Genomic DNA, 17,496 nt, shown 5'->3' with positions numbered 1-17,496 from the left:
TTAACGGTATCCCGATATCCCCGGGATACCAGATTTTAATTTTGGATACCAAACTTCAAGAAACCAGTATCCCACCAGGATACCATATAATGTTGTTGTGTTTTTTAATCCTGAGTTTTTATTTTTATTTGAATCTATAAAGTCGTTATTTGCCAGTGAACTTAAAGGGACACACCCTAGTTACGGCTATTTGTTAACCATTACAGCATTGTTTTTCGCTATTAAACCCCATTTTTCACAAATAAAATTGCACTTATTATTTAGAATACACATTTCCATTCACCTGAAGTGCTTTTTGGTAATCCTGATGTTTGTAAAACCACGAAATGCATTTTTTTTATTTTTTCACAAGATGTGCTGTCGAGAAAAAACCGTTAAGCAAGCGAGGTCCAATCTATTTTTAGAGGGAATCTTCCTGTGTAAACGTCACAGCTGTTGGTATACCACGTGACCGTATCATTTTGGTTCGGTTTGTTTTCTCGTGCACGGTTCGCGCAATCAACATCTGATTTGTTGTTGTTCATTTGTGAGATTTTTCTTTACAGTTCGTGAACATTTTCAGTAACAATAAAGTTCAGACAAGTAAGTGTCTCAATACAAAACTTTACAAACCCTTAAAACCAATAATTTTGCTAAGTCTTACGATATCTGGAGAGGGGATACAACCAGGACAGAACAGTTGGAACATGTCCAGGAGAGGTGAAAGAAACGCACCCCAAGTCTGTGAAATTTGTCGTGACGTAGGCATTCTTGTGCTTCGAGCGACATCTACCGGTGACATCAGAATACTAACTTTCAAAATTATTTCAAGCAATTGGGACATGGGGATTCCCATGGTATTTATCGATATAAAACCTGCTTTTTCACTCCATTTGATAAAAACGTGATCTAAGTGTGTTACAGGTTTGTAGATTAACCAAATTATAATTTATTTTCGCTGGATGGAACTAGGGTGTGCGGCTTTAAGTAACAGTATTTTCAAGCTCGTACCCTGTCTAATGCTACACCGTAACAATATTTCCCCCAACTCGTACTCAGTCTAATGTCATACTGGAGCAATAGCGGTGCAACAAAAGACTGGGAACCGCTAAATTGCTGTTGTTTTTGTTAGATGTTGCCTCCCTTCAAATATTATTTAAGATATTGATTCCACGTCTGCAGACAAATTATACAGGTAGGCTTATCATTAGTAATGTTGGGAACACTTGTAGATTACTGCTAAATACTAATGTATGTCAGTATTACACCAAAATGGATGAAGCAAATCTGTTTGCCGATTTCGTTCGATTGTGAATTCTGTGATTTCGATTATATCAGTGTAGCAATAGGCAGGGAACAAGAACAGTGTCGTCCAAGTTTGTTACGATGTAATTTATGAAGTTCATTTAAGTGGGATACTAAATTCTCAGGTGGGATACCAGATTTTGAAATGTTAGTATCCAACTGGGATACTGCCCAGAACGTTTAATCTCGAACACTGCTATGGCATTAATAAAAATCTGAGAGCCAATACTCTTCTTTTTGTTTTAAACAGTGCTCATTATTTCTGTAAAATAGCAATCTTTATTTTGGTTTGAACTGCTTTTAATTGTATTTTAAAATAACCCATCTATTCCACACCCCAACAATTTCGTAATTTGTGCCATTTTGTTGATTTCTGCATCATGTTAAATGCTTGTTGTTGATTTCAGCTTGTAAAATACGTAGCCTAATAATGCTGACTTCATGTTATGACAACTATCCATTTACGTCAAAAGGTTTTGATTAAAAAGATCATGAAATCAAATTTTATGGTCTTTTTAAAATTTAGCTAACTTTTGAGATGTCACCTCACAGTCAACAAATTTATATAATATTTTATCTAACAAATATCATGATTATTGTAAACTAATTGTATTCAGTGTACGTTTAACCACAATTTGTATAAATACTGCATGTTCCTTTCCCACAATCGCGAAATGCATGAGTGCGAAATTAACAAAGACAACGGAATTAAAACAAACGAAACAGCAATTAAGTATTCATTAATACGAACAACTATTTGGTGGTGGGGTTTTTTCTCACAAATTTACATCAGAATTTACTTGCGTGTAATCGTATTGTTTAATGTCTTTTGCAAGTCTCGGCTGACTGTCAAGCGTGACCTATATGCACACTGAGAACAGCCAACGAACGTTTTCCAGACATTCGCGAACTGTGCGATTGGTTCTCGACGTGGACATTGGGTTTAACGTGAAGCGCATAAACTAGTTTAGCGGACGTTTTTGTTTTGCTCGGTCTACCTGAACTCGGCCCTAGCCTACTTGTCTTTGGCCCTGAACTAGCATGTGTATTGAAACTGAGACGCAATTTCGGTCCGTTTTTATTACTTTGGCTCAAAGACTTTACAGAGTTAAAATAACATGCTACAGATTTTTCTGACTTTTCTTGAATACATGTTGCCGTTAAAATTAATAACTGTGATTATTAAAATAAGCAAACATTGTTATGCTGAATTCTTGATGACACCGCTTCTCGTTACCAGTCGCGAGATCCCTGTTAATATTTGGTATTATTATTATATGTTAGGTGTCAGATAGATTATGTAACTGATTGTTCACATCGGCGAGAGAGTATCAGACTAGGGTATAATCCAGTCGTCATGGGTTGGTATAGTGGTGCAGACGGGCCCGACTCCGGAGGATACGAGATGGTATCACTATAAAGCAAAGTAAAGTCTAGAAAAGAGTAGTAGGGGCTGACCCCGCTTCCTGTTTCTTCTTAGAGTGGGGCGGTCAATCTTCCAGTGCTGCTAGGACACGACAGGCTCGGACATGTAGAGACTAAATGCGAACAACTGTGGCGTTCTGCAAAATGGCCATCATACGAGTCACAAAAAAACAAGTCGACATAGTCAGCCGGAGAAATGATGTGGAGGCGAGGAATCTTGCTAAAAAAGAATCCAACCTGGTGGTGCAGGCTGTCGAAACAAGAAGCGTACCAGTGTTCAATCAGTTCCAATGGCCGCATACATACCAGTAGAAAACATCATTTCGCTGACAAAAACTACGAAATGAAGGATCCCCAAGTCAAGCACACGAAAGCACGTGCAGTGTGCACAAGCGAAACAAACATGTCTTACCGCATCGAGCTCCAGACTGGGAATGAGCTTTGACTATTGTTCTGCATAGCTGATAACTTCCACTAGCCCAGATGAAAACATCACTAGCCGGGACTGAGAGCAAGAGAATTTGTTCAACTCTAAATTTTTACCTACCATTTGTTTACATTCCCATTCTCACAGTTTTCAGTTGATAAAAATGCCATTGGTTAACCTCCTTTCAATGTAGCTTCCAATCTGCCGACCAATCAGACCATCAACTTATGTGTTGGAAAGATTCATACATGGACCATCAACATGCACATACCAACAGTTTAAAGGCATACTGCATACCTTATTTGTCTAAAAATGGATAATAAATAAAAAATACATTAATTGTTGGAAACTAAAGCTAGCTATCACATCACGTTAGCTGATTCATGATGGAGTGAAATCCATGTCAACCCTCTCGGCAATTTTAGTTTTTGAATTATGGACCATTGCCATAATTCAATTATTTTTACAAAATATCATTAATAAATGTAGTATGGTTGAATAAAGTACATTTAGGGACAAATCAAATATTTTTTGTTCAGGTAATACTTTGTTAGACCAGTAACTAGGTCAGTGGTCTGTGACAATATGCCTTTAACAAATAAAAAAATGTGTAATTTTAATAATTATAATAAACCATCCGTCACCAAAGGTTTTCGTTTGTTAAACTGTCAGTACCTATGTGCTAATGGTCCGAGTGTGCATCTTTCCAACAATATGTATCATATATGAGCTGATTATTCCTTTAAGATGATTTGCATAACATTCTGAACTGACAGCAAGTACCTTCGGATTTTATGGTAACGATTGTTTCCAGTACCGTGTCGGTAGCATGTCAGTAAAATCACAGAACAGAAATTTTGTTTCCCATGATTATTATATCAAGTACAGGGGTTCAAATGTTTTCAATTACCATGATTAGATAGGCTTACCACCATGGAGTGACTCAGTAACATCACTTTTAACAATCTATGCATGGCTCGACCTTAGTAGTAGCCCAGGGTGTTTTGGCTACCGATTTATCACTCGGACTACCAGTTGTGTAATCCCGGTAGTCCGCCGGGCTGCCAAATGTTTTGACATGTCCAGTCACTCCACAATCAACAAGACGTTTAATTCATCAGTGTCTGAAATTCCACCTTTCATATGTGCGCTCTCTGCTGCTAGGAGGTGCTGTAACTGTTAATTGCTCCTATAGTGTGCCCCACAGGTGCGGTTGCGCAATATTATTTAATGAAATAAAGCAGTAAATTTGGGGAAGTCTAAACCAAACGATAATTCAATCGCAGTTTATTTCCTTCTAGGCTACCTAAGCAAATTGACATCTGACCTTGTCACGTGATAACACGAACACACATGGCGATCCCCTGTCTGGGTTAATTGGTTTAAGGCATTTACAAGTTTATTGTCATCAATAACAACCGCTATTGTTTTGGAATAAAGGCAATGAATTATTTTTCTTTGTTCTCTTTTTTCTTTTAAAGTTATGGGGCTACCAATATTTACTGAGGGCTACTAGATTTTGTAACGTGGTCAAGGCCTGTCTATGGGGCATCATTGATTGGTGAAATTTTAATACCTTCCAAAGAAAGTACATATAGATACATTTGTATCTAATATCTGTTAATTTGGTCAAATAGCCATTTTATCACAGCACAATTTTAAGATTTTCGTGACTGCTGAAATACATGAAAATGTGTTCAAATTTCCGTAACTCCAATTTCAAAACAATTATATGGATACATTTCGGTAAATGGAGTTGTTTTGACTCATACAACAGGTTTGACATCCAATAGCCAATGATTAATTAATCAATGTGCTCTAGTGGTGTCGTTAAAAAAACAAACACTTGAACATTCAGTAAAAGACTGCCATTTGTCACATCATAATGGTGGTGAATTTTCCATTATGTTCAGTATTTCATTTGAATAAATATTTAAGGTTGTTGTAATAGTTACTGTTTTTTTAAAATGGCATACCTGTAAATATGATTTTCTGGTATTTCAGAGACAAACTAGATATACATGTAATACAGCCAAGTAAAGTTTACATTTTAAAGAATAGCACCAAGTCACACCAACATGGTGGGCACCAAAGTAGTTATAATGTTAGAGAATACTGTGCATGTATTTTAAATAATAGGAAAGGAAAGAAATGTTTGTCACCTCAGATCATTTTAAAACTATTTGGTGTTTAACATATGATGTTTCTTTTAGATCATGGGATGATGAATTTGCAAACATAATGGACGGAGCAAGTGGAAGAGGTCATGTTATCAGCGAGAAGGGAGATGTAGTGGATTCAGTTGATGAGATGCGTAAAAAGAGATTGGCTTATTTTGGTTCTGCACAGAAGACAGCTGAAAAGCAGCCCCAAGTCAAACAGGATAGCCAAAAGGTTGTCAAGAACAGTTTGAGACCATCTGATCCTGTTGAAGGTGGTGTTCCCAGAAGATTAAACAAAACCAGTGAGGTTTCATCAGCTCAAAGTTTGGAACAGAATACTAGATTCCATAATGTTGGAAATGATTTGAATCTTGGATATGCAGTAGCGCATTCTGTTGGTATCAGTAGATCTGAAAATGTCTCTCTCACTACCAACTCTGTTACGGTAAATGAAAAGACTTCTGCTGTGCACAGTGTTTCAAACTTTGCTCATTCACTGGATCAGCCAAACCGTGACTGGAAAAACCATGTGGAAAATTTGTGTCAAGCAGTCCATGGAATGGATCCTGAACTTAGAGATTCACATGATGTAGAAGCACTGTCGGTTTTCAAAAGTGAAGCTGATTTAGACAGTCTAGGTCTTTCTACTCATCGACCCGAGTCTGCAATTGTAGATGGTCATGATGATGCTCCCCTGGACCGAGATATCACTCAGGAAATTAAACACCTGTTAGGGGCAAAAAAATATCAAGAATTTGTAGACAAATCTATAAAAGATATCAATGAGCTTTATCAACACAAAACAACAGAAACATCTCCACATCTGATAAATTCTCTAATTGAAGAACGCAGACAAGAATCTGGTAACATTGAAATGGCTAGAAGCAATCAACCACTGCGAGAAAAAACTCCATCACAAGATATTCGGAAACTAGAAAATGATGTTCCTTTGAATAACAGCTTTGCCAAAACAAGCACACAGAGACTCAGATTAAACAGACCACGAAAAGAACCTGTGCACATCCAAAACATAGTCACAAAGAATCTGAAGGAGTTAGAAAGTGCAGCATCAGTATCATCCAGTGTTAGAAACTATGACCAGGTGACTATACCTCACAATGTGACATACTCTACAGATGAAATCTATCGACAGGCCTTTGCCATGGCTCACAGTCAGGTTCCACCTCCAGGTTACCAGGGCGTCGATGTTGGGGGAGGGATGAATTCCCCAGAGGTGAGATCCATGGTGTCATCCAGTCAGTTGTTTCAGCCTAACATAGGTTCACCACCTTCAGTAGGCATGCCTTTCTCTTACCCAGGGCAGGTCGCTTCCAACCCGAATCAAATACCACTACCAACACCACCACCTCATTCATTGTTCTATCCTCCATATCAGCATCCAGATTACAACCAAACTGTAGTCAATCCTGCTACATACGGCTACCAGATGTCGGATTATGGTGGAGGGTATTCCAGAACTCCTTTCACGACTGGAGGAAATTACCCCATGCCTGTTTTTTACCCAGGTGCAATTGACTTCACACAGCCACCACCAGGATGGGGAGTATTTAATCCTCCACAGATGAACCGTGTTCCTCATCCACCAGCAGAGAAGAAACCCAGTGGAGAGGTGAACAAAATGCCTGGTCGTTCAGGTGCATGGTCATCACAAGGGAAGATTGTTAATGATGGAGTTGGTTTAGAGGAAGGAGATGATTTGATCCATCAGTCTAATGCTTGTCCTGAAAAACTACCAACTCAACAGGCAGAGGTTCTGGCTGATGTGGAGGAACACATGATGCAGCCATCCCAGAGACATGTGGAGAAAATAAGACAACACCATGAACAGAGGTAACTTTAGTTTGTATATGTATATTCAAAGTCTGAAACTGACAGGTGGTAAGAGGCAATTGCCACCCAAAAGACACAATGTGCTTTCTTATAATCAGTTTCACAAGCAGCTCTTGCTTTCCATCTTAAAGTTTTGTACAACTATTTAGATTCAGAAATTACTGACAACTAAATGTATGTCCACATTTGGACAACCAACATTACATAAGACATTGCAAAAGAAGAAAAAGAAAAAATTTAATTTACGTAAAATGAGAGTAAAGTGTTTTGTCAAAAATAATGGGAAACTGTGAAATTCAGTTTAATGCTAAGCATAATAATTAATTAAAGTTGTATAATGGCAGCTTTCTGCCAAAATTATTCTTTAATTTTTGCTTTAAAATGCAAACTTTATACTTTGACTAAATGCCCATAGAAAATAAAATAAAATAATTTAATGTATTGGTAGAAAAGGAAGTTTTATTCGAGAATCTTTAGAGGATAATCAACAAAATTGTGTGTTTAGTTACGTTAAACTCTTTGTAACATTATGCCAGGCAGATATTGCTGACAAGTTTGCTGTCTTTGTACAACACATCTCTAATGGTCTTAACTAGCGGTATAGATTTTATGGATTCTACATTTCATCAGATTTGTTAACAACATGATAAGACAGATTATGTTTACATGTCAGTTAAATACATTACAATTTCAACAGTGAGTTTTTTATGTAAAGATATGTGTGGTACATATAGAATACTAAACAAGCTTGTCTGTCATACCATTTTTATGAAACACTTTTGCTCGTCAGATACCAACACTGTTCACAAGTTTCATAAAAATTGTATGACAGGCAAGCAAGTTTAGTATTTTACTTATTGCAAACAAACCACACTGCAGAAGTAAGCAGATGTCGAGACCTACTACAGGTTATTTGGGTCAGCAAGTGATCTACGTCACAAACTTTTAAAACGACGTCACAGTGAGCAACGAGACATCATCAATATACAGTTTAAATTTTAGGGGGAATTCTGCATTAATGAGGTTTTGAAATTCACAATAATGACTGAATTGTTGATCGGACCAGCATAGATTGGGCGGATTAACTAGATGTGAAGCTGACATTTTATACATAGGGCCATAAAAAAGAGTAGCAGGTTGACAACATCGTTTTGGCTTCGTTCACAATTGTCCCAAATATAATGGCCTATCTTATCGCAGTTTCAATTCATGGCCATATTTCATAACATTGGTACACTTTTAAATTATACTAGTTTGTTCAAACATGGTTAGATACGTTAATAATCTCTGAACAAAAAATTTTCAACAGCAATTTTGCACTCATTGTTTTCCAGCATTCGGAAAAACCCCAATTATCCTGCCAGTCTGCGCGTGCCAATATTACACTAGTTAGATATTGAGTAATTGTTATTACGTGAGTAATATCTTACACTGGTGTGTAATAATGATTAATTTGTAATTATACATGTATCACATTTTTATAATTTTAGAAGACAAAAACATGAGGACAAGATACATGAAGCTTTACACCTTGGTAAACAAAAACAGTTTGCATCAGCATCCCTAGATCGATACTTTTCGTCACTGGAGAACATACACAGGACTGTGGACTTTGAGGAGGATCCAGTAGCAGACGACGATATAAGTCTTGCAGATGGCTTACAGTATGATGCAGACACAGACACATGTTTCACCTCTGTCAGTGGTATAACAGGAACCAGTGTTCAGGCTGGAGGAGTGACGGAGCGACTCAAGAATCTGGGAATAGACACAAAACCTGTAGCTGGTTCTGAAACCGGTGCTGAAACACCAGACGGGAAACCCAAGCGCAAGCTGGTGAAAGTGTGTCCTGAATGTGCCTCTTGGAACAAGGAGTACATGTCCTGGTGTGCTGACTGCGGTGAGCTGTTAATTGGTGTTGAGGTCATAGATGCAAAGCAGAAGAAGAAGAAAGAAAGAGAGCACAGAAGGCAACAAAACAGATTGCATTTAGCTAAGAAGAATAGCCCAGATGAAAGAAAAAGGTTAGAAACAGATCACAGAGGTTTTGCAGCACACAAAGAAATAGAACAACAACCCATGGAGAAAAATGAAACCAATGTAAATTCTGTGTTAGAGACTGAACCTGCAAAACCTGCTCTGAATTTGAACACGGATGATGCTGAAAAATCACACTCTGCTGTTGAGAATAAACATAACTTGATGCCATTTTTGCGAACAGAAAAAGATATAAATGATATTTGTGAAGCAATAACTGACCCAGCTATCAAGGGATTCCTCAAATCTTATTTTAGAAAGAAATCCCAAGCAGCACAGGATGTGATAAGTGCAGATGAGCATAGTGCCCGGGAAAGCAGTGGACCGATATTAAGAAATGATCAGAATGAATTGGGACTAAGTTTGCATTCTTCAGTGGCATGGGAAGAAGTTAAAGACAAAACTGAACAAAATGCGCTTAATGAACAGGATGAAATTGAAGTTGAGATTTTTGCACGAGAAGAAAGCCAACCCTTCCATAACCCGAATCGCCATGCTAATGTTGTGCCTATTTTAAACCTTGCTAGAAGCAGTGATGAAGATGAAGATAAAAAGAAACCATTCAAACCGCTGAGCTTTTCTATTGACAGCGATGACTGGTCCTCTGTGTTAGACAGACAGGATGGAGAACCCCAGTCCCAGGATCCTGTACTTAAACCGTACAATATTACTCAATCTGGTGATGCCGCAAGGCCGAGAAATGCTTTCTTGTCTTACCTGTTGGAGAGTAAATCCCAAGCACGGAAAACTTCCCAGACTCGACCAAAAAGTGCTGATATGCTTGAACGTAAGAGGCGGCTAGCTCAGAACAGAGCTCAGGAGTGTTTAGGTAGTTCAAATTATCCTCGCCAGCATGAGAAGCCAAGTTTCTCTCAAGGTGCACTAAGGTCTGGTCAACGAAGAGACGGGGTTAGGATGTCCATTAGTACTGACAACATTGATGATGGAAACAGTAGAGCATCTCTTCCACTGAAGAAGACCAGGCCAGCCAGTGCTGATCTATACAGAAGGTATGATATATTTGTTTTACTAGTTATATAACGGATAGGTTGTGGATAAGTGCTACAGCCTGTGACGGGTCATAGAATAGATGGTCCTTGATAGACTTGGGTATCAGGGCCCAATTTCATACAACATTGTAAGCCTAGTTTTGCATGTAAACGTAAATCTACGACTAATGTCACTAAACCACCATTCTTATTACTGCTAACATACAACTGATATATACTACTCAAAAGAATTTAAGGGTCAGACGATATTTTCGACATTATTTTCTGAATGTCAATTATATTAGCTAGACCATAATGTCACACATGGTATTGTTCCATTTTGACGAAAGTGGGTCTAAGCAACCCATAAATGAATTAGAATCCACTGTCATTGACACTGTCGACTAGTTCTAATGGCGAAAACATGCTTACATTTGCACGTAAATTAGGGCGAAAGCGAAAGGTCTGCTAAGTGCCCATAACTTGCTTTTTCACAAAGCGCTTCATTTGCACGCTTTGCATACATGTGCATTCCATGTTCCCAATGCTGAATTTCCGTATAATTGGAGCTTGCGTTTGTGTACGGTGCACACTCCAAATTCGACAATGTTTAGACGTCAACTGGCTATCGAAGATCGAGGAAGGGCTATTGCTTGGCTTCAGGATGGCAATACGCAAAGAAATGTTGCTCTGAGACTTGTTGTCAGTCAGAGTGTCGTTGGCCGACTGTGGCAACGGTACCAAGCAACGAATTCTGTTCGAAATCGTCCACGTTCGGGAAGACCCCGAAGCACTACAAATAGAGAGGACCGCTACATCACCAATATGGCTCTACGTCAACGCACAACCACTGCACGCCGATTACGTGACAATCTGCAGACTGCGACTGGAACTCGAGTGTCTGATCAAACCATACGCAATCGTCTGAGAGCCAATAATCTACGCTGCCATCACCAGGCTGTTTGACCACCACTCCTACCACGTCACAGAACGGCCAGACGTCACTGGTGCACACTTCATCTGCGGTGGCAACATGTTCAGTGGGGTCGAGTGATGTTCACTGATGAGTCCAGGTTTAGTCTCCAGTTCAATGACGGTCGGGTTCGTGTCTACAGACGTCCTGGGGAGCGCTTCGCTGACGTTAACGTTAGACAACGTCACCGGTTCGGTGGTGGCAGCGTCATGGTGTGGGGCGGCATCTCTATCCACCACAGGACCCCCCTCTATGTGGTGGATGGCAATCTGAATGGAATCCGCTATCTGAATGAGATTATCCGGCCGTTGGTTCTCCCAGGCCTTCAGCAGATTGGCGGCGGGGCAGTTCTGCAGGATGACAATGCCAGACCCCACCGCGCCAGGGTGGTAACGGACTTTCTCAGACAACAAGGTATCGCCAGGATGGATTGGCCAGCATATTCGCCTGACTTCGCCCCAATAGAGAACGCCTGGGACGAATTAGGCAGGAGAGTTCAGGATAACCATGCCCCTCCGGCCAACCTTCATGATCTGGGTCAACTTCTTATGGCAGAGTGGCAGGCCATTCCCCAAGAGTTCTTCAGACGTCTGATCAACAGCATGAGGCAACGATGTGTCGAGTGTATTCGCGCCAGGGGTGGATTCACACACTATTAAACGAATGTTCTAATGTGTAAAATCCATGTTTGACAACCTTCAACTTTGACAGCATGTCATGTGACTTTCTTGTATACACTGACGTTTATTTGTGTTTTTTTGTAAATATGGAACAATAAATAAAAAATTTGGTGTAGTTTACAACATCAATCTAATACACTCTGAAACTTATTTGGTTATAAATTTTTGACCCTTAAATTCTTTTGAGTAGTATAGTTTGAAGTCCTCATATTTCATTTTCTTTTGTCCTTAAAGTGCTCCATCTTTCATAATGATGTAATTTTGTGCGTGAAATAGATGCCAAAGGTGTAAACTAATGACCAGTGTAACTGCTAGTCACAGTAAAAATGTTTTGTGAAATGGACCCCTGTTACATATCCTTTTTTCTGTCAACATCTACAATTTATGGCCTTGAATTTTGTCATATAACTCAAATACAGGCAATTGGCTTGAACATGCTTTGTTTGCATTCTTTTACAGGGAATGACAATAGGAGGCTGTTTGAGAAAATTAGGCGGCTATATTAACGGAATAAAAATAAGTTTATAATAAGTTTGTGGATGATTTTGTTTTGTTCATGCCCATATGAACGTAAAAGAAATAACAGATAATCCGTACAATTAAATTTAAAACTAATAATAATGTTAAAAGTTCATACTTGATTTTCAACCCCAATTATTTTTGGGCCATATAAACGATAATGCTCAAAGCCAACATGCCTATGGATATAAAATGATGACATCAGATATGACATTTCCTGACCACATAATTTTTACATTCAACGAGAAATGAACAAACTCCTGTTGCTACATCTGGACCAATGGGATGACATTATGTTGTAATGAATGTAATAGAAATTTAATTGTTAGGCTATAGTAGGGGCAGCAATACTAATAGCTATCATAGTACAGGCCTCAGAATTGAAAATCTGCGTAATCCATTTATGGGTTCCACAAAAACAAATTCAGGAAACCCATTTCGTTTTTTTGTAACCGGTCATGAACTTGTAAATCATGTCATAAATTCAATGCATGAACGAAAAATGGGTTACGCAAACTATACTTATGCGAGTGATGAGCGAACGAAACTATCACTCTTGCAATTTTCAGAAGCCTGTAGTATAAAAAATCGATATCTGCCACCTTTATTATGAATCCTATGCTTCTATAATATTATTAACTTGTAACAAGTCATACTAAATTATATTAGACACACAGTTGCTGATATCCCTGATTTATACTAACTTTCAGAAAGTCTCAGTTTCCCAGTCAGTCATCATCTTATGTACGACCACCAACAATGCCGCCCGGCAGTCAGTATGTAGTGCCACCCAAGCCTGCTGATGTGGCAGAGGATGTCGCAAGTCCACGGGGGACGGGCAACGTTCCCAACATCGTCACACACAGACTGCAACCAGACGAATCACCACCTATCCCACCCATCATCTGTCATGGTTAGTATTGAAAGGTGTCAAGGCATAATGTCCGTCCTTATAAAACTTACATAGTCTAGACTAAATCTCTAATTTTTATGACATGCATGCAATTTGTATGGTGTTTGCATAATGTAAAGGTATCACATTTATAAGCCCCTTCCACTTTCTAGAGAGAATGTTATTTATGTAGACTGTTTTCAAATAACAGAAAAATTTTCAGGGTCTCTTTCTGATGTAAAATATTAGTTTTATCATCACCTTTAGAGTAACAGCATTGAGTAGTTGAGGAATCGAGTAATATAAATACAGAACTTCACATACGTTGTTTTTGCTTCCTATTTATTGCATAAGTTTATTTTGCCCAAGAATATATACCACGAGACCGTTATTACATACCTAGTTTTATTTTTTCGAAAACGTTTTTTAATTTCTTAAATTAAATCAATCCTCCTTTCATGGATTTACTTAATGTTAAATCTACTCTGCGGCAACCTTGTGTAATGTTTCAAATACGATGTGATGTAATTTGTAAATCATATATGAAGTCGGTAACAAAAAGGCGCTAACTCCAGTAAAAATAAAAAGGGAATTCCCCATTTAAAAGTTCTGATCCAGATCGCACATATGTGCGATACAAGATAAATTTATCACACGACTTGAAAATTTCTTTATCACTATAGTGGGATTGAATAGGTATGTAATAAAATAATATCATGGACGTTTGAAAGTATTTATGTATGTATAGATTATAATTTATTCAAAGAAACAAATAATTGAAAACCATATTGTAACTGAGGGTCTCAAGGAAGATTAGTTCAAACTAACTTTTATCACCCTCATTAATTATTATTATTATTTATATATTTATTATTTCACTTTGTTAATGTTTGGTATGTTTGTTACAGGTCCCACTTCATCAGTTGTTGCATACAGCAAGTATAGAGAACTGGTGAGTATGGTTCTGTGTGGACAATACTGTTAATCAGTGAACGTTACCGAAAAAGGTTATACAGAAGCCAAAATTACATTTCGGTATGCCATCAGTGAACCAATTAAAAAACATTGTCCAACACCACCTAGGTTATTATTCAATTGTCAAAGAAGCTTAATGCTGTGACCATCTATAAAACAATGTAATGTTTGCAATAACCCAACTTATCATAAAAATTACCCATTCTTTTTTTCTGCCATGATACAAGGGCTCAGTTGCTCAAAGCGTAGTTAAATTAAACCCTAGGTTAGTTTAATATTTTCCATTTTAATTATTTTTGTACAAATACAAAATGAACTTTCGATTTAATTTTGTATACATACCATTGGTTGTTCTAAATCATATTTCAATATTATGTTTCGAATTATTATTTGTATTGATTTAGTACTTGGTTTTGAAAATTTCTTTTAAACGCTGGTTAAGATAATTAACGTTTGAACAACTGGCCCACAGTGTTTGTTTGGGATCTTTGACAGTTATGCTCCTTGACCTCAGGAGGTATGAACATTTGTTTTCCTGACCTTTTTCTTGCAATGTCTGAAGATATTGAGATGAAATTTTGTATATAGCTTTATCATGTACTATTACAGATCAAATTTTAACAGAGTTATTGCCCTTTGTTGGGCTTGGCAGGGGACATGTAATACTTTAGTAGTACTCTCAGAATGCTTCTTTTTCATTAAAAATATTTTGAAAGTACTATTATAAAAAAAAAATTTTTTTATTGTAGACAAAACTAAGGAGATTTAACTTGATAAGTATTTTGTTTATTTTAGACGCCTCGGATCCGTGAAGGTGCCGCCTCTATGTGGCTTTGTCTTCCCGATGAACTCTGGTTGCACGTGTTCTCTTTCCTGGCTCACTCTGACCTCGTACAGTGTGCCAAGGTGTGCAAACAGCTGTACAGAATCTCACTTGACGAAAGCCTCTGTAAGTTGGAAAACTGTTTTATTCTTATTTTCACTGTGTGCTTTGAGACTTAACATGATTAATAACCAATATGTCAAAGTGCACCTGCATGTATGTATGAGACATTAAAAGATTTAAAGGTGCTTTCCCAAAGCTGTCAAATGTCACATTTTGCTATGTTTTACATTTATAGGTTATAAATAACTGTAAATTCATCAATCTCGCATAATTAACTCATTCAAATTATAGTGTATTGTCACTTGAAATGCATAGAAAATGTTCATCACATGTCCATCAAAATAGCAGTCAATCATTTTCAAACAGTGATGTCACGCGTAAATAGGCTGGGTCGTTCTTGTTGAATGTTTCAATAACATAAATTTATAAATAATTGTTTGGTTTTAATATTTTATTGGCATCTAATTCAATGTATAATCTTTACCTTTTACCCTCCCCCCATAAAAAAAAAAATATATATATTTGTTTGTGATTATGCAAATTTCAGACTACCCCTTTAAATATGGTTAATATGGAAACCTTTCTAATGTGTAAATTTTATATGAAAAGTGCTTGAATTTTGTTTGTAAAATGATTGCATTGTCTATACAGCCAATATTAAAGTGTGAATTTTTACTATTTTTTATGCTAGTGTTTGATTTGTGTAGAGCCGGGACATAGCCCAATGGTAAAGCGCTCACTTGATGTGCGGTCGGTTTGGGATCAATCCCCATTGGTGGGTCCATTGGGCTATTTCTCATCACAGCCAGTGCACCACGACTGGCATATCAAAGGCCGTGGTATGTCCTATATAGATCCCTTGCTACTAATGAAAAAATGTAGCAAGTTTCCTCTCTATGACTGTCAAAAATGACCATATGTTTAACATCCAATAGCCGATAGTTAATAAATCAATTTGCTCTAGTGGTGTCATTAAACAAAACATTTTATTTGATTTGTGTCTTCAGGGCAGTACATCACGGTGAGAAAGAAGTTCACCATAAGTGACGAGTGGCTCATGCAGATCGCCGGACGTCACCCAGTGTCGCTGGCACTCATTCAGTGTCACGGAGAAAACATCACTGCCAAGGGACTGCGAGATCTCTTCAGGGAGACTGCTAGCAACTTAAAGGTTTTTAATAGAGATTACCTATCAGTGAATTGTATTCTTTTAAATATGTACATGTATAATAAAACATTGAAATGGATTAAAATTAAAAAGGGGGAAAAATTATTTCATGGTCTGTCTGAAATTGGAAGGGTGATTTTTTAAGAGCTATCCATTCTTAAATTTGACATTCAACATACCTCCCTGTTTTACAACACTTCCCCCACCCCCCCACTATCTTGTATGTTTTTGCTGCCTAACTACACATTTCAATTCTTGTGAGGAACACACAGTTTTAAGAAATATAAAGTGACCTAAATTAAATATTTGTAATTGTGTGTTTTTTAACAACTAGTGATGCACTAAGCTGTAGGCTTGATCATCCACTAAACCCAGTGACTGGTACATCAAGGACCATCGTATGTACTGTCCTGTATTTGGGAATTTTCTTGACTTTAAGATACCCTGGACTGTATGCTCCATGTGTTATGTTTTGTGTGTTTGCAGAAGCTAAACTTCAGTCGATGCAGTCAGAAAAACAGTGTTTGATTGTTGGCTCCATAATATGTTATGTTTTGTGTGTTGTTTACAGGAGCTGTACTTCAGTCGATGTGGTCCAGATAGGTGTTTGACTGTAGGCTCTTTGCGTTATGTTTTGTGTGTTGTTTACAGGAGCTGAACTTCAGTCGATGTGGTCCAGATAGGTGTTTGACTGTAGGCTCTTTGCGTTATGTTTTGTGTGTTGTTTACAGGAGCTGAACTTCAGTCGATGTGGTCCAGATAGGTGTTTGACTGTAGGCTCTTTGCGTTATGTTTTGTGTGTTGTTTACAGGAGCTGAACTTCAGTCGATGTGGTCCAGATAGGTGTTTGACTGTAGGCTCTTTGTGTTATGTTTTGTGTGTTGTTTACAGGAGCTGAACTTCAGTCGATGTGGTCCAGATAGGTGTTTGACTGTAGGCTCTTTGCGTTATGTTTTGTGTGTTGTTTACAGGAGCTGAACTTCAATCGATGTGGTCCAGATAGGTGTTTGACTGTAGGCTCTTTGTGTTATGTTTTGTGTGTTCTTTACAGGAGCTGAACTTCAGTCGATGCAGTCCAGATAGGTGTTTGACTGTAGGCTCTTTGAGTTATGTTTTGTGTGTGATTTACAGGAGCTGAACTTCAATCGATGTGGTCCAGATAGGTGTTTGACTGTAGGCTCTTTGTGTTATGTTTTGTGTGTTGTTTACAGGAGCTGAACTTCAGTCG

General features: G+C 37.9%; 1 protein-coding gene across 1 annotated transcript in view; it reads left to right on the top strand.

Moving 5' to 3' along the window:
• LOC121381927 overlaps positions 1 to 17,496 on the top strand; it is a 29,118-nt gene that overhangs the window by 1,596 nt on the left and 10,026 nt on the right. The window contains exons 2-7 of the mRNA XM_041511351.1: positions 5,350 to 7,149; positions 8,640 to 10,196; positions 13,058 to 13,260; positions 14,148 to 14,191; positions 15,010 to 15,163; positions 16,108 to 16,271. Of these exons, the coding sequence (XP_041367285.1) occupies positions 5,378 to 7,149; positions 8,640 to 10,196; positions 13,058 to 13,260; positions 14,148 to 14,191; positions 15,010 to 15,163; positions 16,108 to 16,271 (3,894 nt within the window). The 5' untranslated portion in view covers positions 5,350 to 5,377. The remainder of the gene's footprint in view (positions 1 to 5,349; positions 7,150 to 8,639; positions 10,197 to 13,057; positions 13,261 to 14,147; positions 14,192 to 15,009; positions 15,164 to 16,107; positions 16,272 to 17,496) is intronic.

The sequence above is a fragment of the Gigantopelta aegis genome, chromosome 9 (genome assembly GCF_016097555.1).
Source record: "Gigantopelta aegis isolate Gae_Host chromosome 9, Gae_host_genome, whole genome shotgun sequence".
NCBI lineage: Eukaryota > Metazoa > Mollusca > Gastropoda > Neomphalida > Peltospiridae > Gigantopelta > Gigantopelta aegis.
The sequence above is the reverse complement of the archived record's forward strand: the minus strand, read 5'-3'. Positions and strand labels throughout refer to the sequence as shown.